Source organism: Sinocyclocheilus rhinocerous, unplaced genomic scaffold (genome assembly GCF_001515625.1).
Source record: "Sinocyclocheilus rhinocerous isolate Xijiao unplaced genomic scaffold, SAMN03320098_v1.1 scaffold1088, whole genome shotgun sequence".
NCBI lineage: Eukaryota > Metazoa > Chordata > Actinopteri > Cypriniformes > Cyprinidae > Sinocyclocheilus > Sinocyclocheilus rhinocerous.
Genome location: NW_015662001.1, coordinates 112,751 through 115,930, shown reverse-complemented (window position 1 = coordinate 115,930; position 3,180 = coordinate 112,751). Strand labels below are relative to the sequence as shown.

Genomic DNA, 3,180 nt, shown 5'->3' with positions numbered 1-3,180 from the left:
AATTAAATTTTTTTGGCTGTAAAATTGGAAAAATGCAGCAATGCACCGGTGATGACACAGTAAGCAGGGTCTTATATTGTGAAACTAACCCCACCAAGCACAACAGTGACCAAAAGTGATGTGTGGATTTTTTTTTTAATAACCCCACATTTCACTTAAACCACTAACATACAAAGGGGAAAAAAACACTGACCAGTGTTGCCAACTGCTTTCAATCGAAAGTAGCTAAAACTGCCCACTTAATGTTGCTAGATGACCTTATAAAGGTGAGTTCACTGATCTATATAAATATAAATATAGATCAGTGAACTCACCTTTATGAGGTCATCTAGCAACATTAAGTGACCAGTTTCAGCTACTTTCGATTGAAAGCAGTTGGCAACACTGGTCATTGTTTTTTTCCCCTTTGTATGTTAGTGGTTTAAGTGAAATGTGGGGTCATTAAAAAAAAGATCCACACATTACTTTTGGCCACTGTTGTGTTTGATGGGGTTAGTGCCACAATATGTAAAACCCTGCTTACTGTGTCATCACCGGTGCATTGCTTCATTTTTCCAATTTTACAGCCAAAAAAATTTAATTACTACATTTCTGCAGTTAGAGCATTGACTTGAGTGGAAGAGGTTATTAAATGTCTTACTTTGTCAGTTACAAAGAAAAAAAAAACGGCTTTTTGATCTTGGCAATCAAGTTTGTATCGTTTTATCAACTCCATATCATCATATAACTCCAATATGTCATATCTTCACTGGAAAGTGTTTGTTTCCTCCTCTGTGCTGTCATCTTGTTACTCCTAACTAGGTTAGGAGACCTCTTCAGCTCTCTTAAATAATTTAGGGGCTGGGACCTAGTCTTAACACTTAGGAACCTTTATGAATCACTTTTATTCTTAAGTCTAGGAATAAGAGTATTTTGACACACTTAGGACTAAAATTTTACTCTGAGCGGCTTTATACATACGGCCCCAGATTTTTCACTACTCGATTATTGGGGGGGGGATCCTGGTAGCAATATATTGTGATATCTATGGAATGTGGAATATATGGGGTTTGAGGCTTTCAAGTTTTAAAGAACATTTGACTTTTGCATGCACTCCTATAGGCTTTTTTTTTTTTAAGTGGGATGGCCGAGTGGGATGGCGACCCCCCCCCCAAACCCTGAATAATCTTTTTATGAATTGGTCTTGTCTGGTTCAGAAGCTGAATGGAGGGGAAGAAAATATACTGTATATTATAAAAATAAATATTCTTTTATTCCACAAAGCTACCGTTTATCTTCAGTAGAATTGGTATACAGCATACGACATATAGACCACTTTTTCGATACATTTATAGTTCCTCTGTGTCCTTTTTGAAACTTGACAGTCAAATTCATTGTAATTACATAGAAAAGAGCAGCCAATACAAAACAACATTTCTTTAAATGTTCCATCGTGTTTGATGGAAGTCAGTCATGTGGGTTTGGAATGACATAAGGGTCAGTTTCACTAATGCTATGGCAAAACTTTGCTTGTGGCTTACTAATTAATTGAACATCTTGCATGACTGCATGTGCACAATTTTTAGATTAGTATTTAAGTTTATGCTATGTGTGTTCTGCAGAAGAATGTATGGACTTTGAAGCACTTCTTTCTCGTCCCACCTCTGAGGTCTTACAGCTGAGAGTGGAAGATCTTGTGAAGGAATACTTTCAGACAGCTGAGAAGGTTTGTATTTTGTATATGTGTGTAGAGGATGCAGATCAGTCATTAGTCAACATTCCGCTCAGTCCTCTTCAAACCTTCCACAGAATTATGCGTAAGTAATAGATCTCTTTTGAAAGGTTCTTGCTACTTTTGTTGAAGCTGTTATTCTAATTGCTTTCTAAAAACTAATAGCTGTTTTTATTAGTTGCAAAATCTCATTGATTAATCTGTTAAATCCAGAGCGACCCAGTACTGGGAGGCACATCCCACAAAAAAATTAAATAATTACAATTAAAAAAAAAAAGTTATAATTTTAAAACTTCAAATCTTAAATTTTTTCACAGTGGGATTTTTTAAAAAGTCTTTAAAGAGTTATAAACCATGAACCAAACTAACCAGAGGTGAATAACTCAAGCATTACAAACTTTGATGTTTATAAGGAAACATTATTCACGGTGCTTCATGGAAGTGGGTGGGCACTAAAGAGTTCACGGTCACTGTTCCGCTAGTGGGACACTCATGCTTATTACAGTAAAATTACTTTTTAATCTTGATTAACTCTATGTCGTTGTTTTTCAAAAGTAATTATATAGTAAAAGTTACTTTTAATTAATTTTTAACAGGTGTATACAGCAAAATTTTATTATGAAATCAAGATAAACATGCAGTCATGCTAAAATTGGTGAAATAGATAGATTCTCCATTTATGACGCAACTGTTACATGTGAATGATTTGTTTCTGCATGTTTTTTACGTGTTTGTTAGAGGTTGAATTTAAATAAAATATTGCCATACTGCCCAGACTACTCAAGATTTCTCAAGTTTAGACTATTCTTCCACTCCTATAGCAGATAATAATTGGAATAGATTCTTTGGGGGGTTCAATATTGCCCATATCAGTCTGTTCTGATACTGTAGCAGATGGTTGCAAGGTTACAATTTTCTCTCTAATTAATCACATCTTACTGGACTGCTCTGCTTCTAATGCAAGTAAATGTGATTTTAATTAGTAAGGTCTCTAAAGGACTTTTATCATAAATTATTTTTATCATATGTTAATTTAAAACATCTTGTGTAATTTTGTTGTATTTTATTTTGTTTGCTTTTATTTTATTATGTTTTATTTTTTGGGCGTCTGTCCGTAAGGTGCAGGTATACCCTGAATTAATTGTTATTATTTGTTTTTGTAAATGGATGGATAAGTATATTGAGTATAATGAGTTTAGATTCTATGTGTAATAAATTTGTTTAAAATAGTTACAAGATTTAAGTTAACTAACTACCCACTGTATATATTTTGTTTCTATTTTACATCTAAACAAAAGCATTCAAGAAAAACAAATAATCAAATTTAAAAATCCCTTTAGTGTGTTCATTACAAATAAATTGAAAAAGCAGTTCAATCAAGAGCAGTAAGTGATTCACTTTTTTCTTTTAATTTTAGATTAACATTGAGACAGATTGCCTATATATTAAGACCTACTGTAATGCACCTA

At 33.4% G+C, this 3,180-nt stretch overlaps 1 protein-coding gene across 1 annotated transcript in view; it reads left to right on the top strand.

Annotated features, from left to right (window-relative positions):
• The window catches only part of LOC107727241 (double-strand break repair protein MRE11A-like), a 142,636-nt gene that overhangs the window by 69,350 nt on the left and 70,106 nt on the right, over nt 1-3,180 (top strand). The window contains exon 11 of the mRNA XM_016537046.1: nt 1,602-1,705. Coding sequence (XP_016392532.1) covers nt 1,602-1,705 — 104 coding nt within the window. The remainder of the gene's footprint in view (nt 1-1,601; nt 1,706-3,180) is intronic.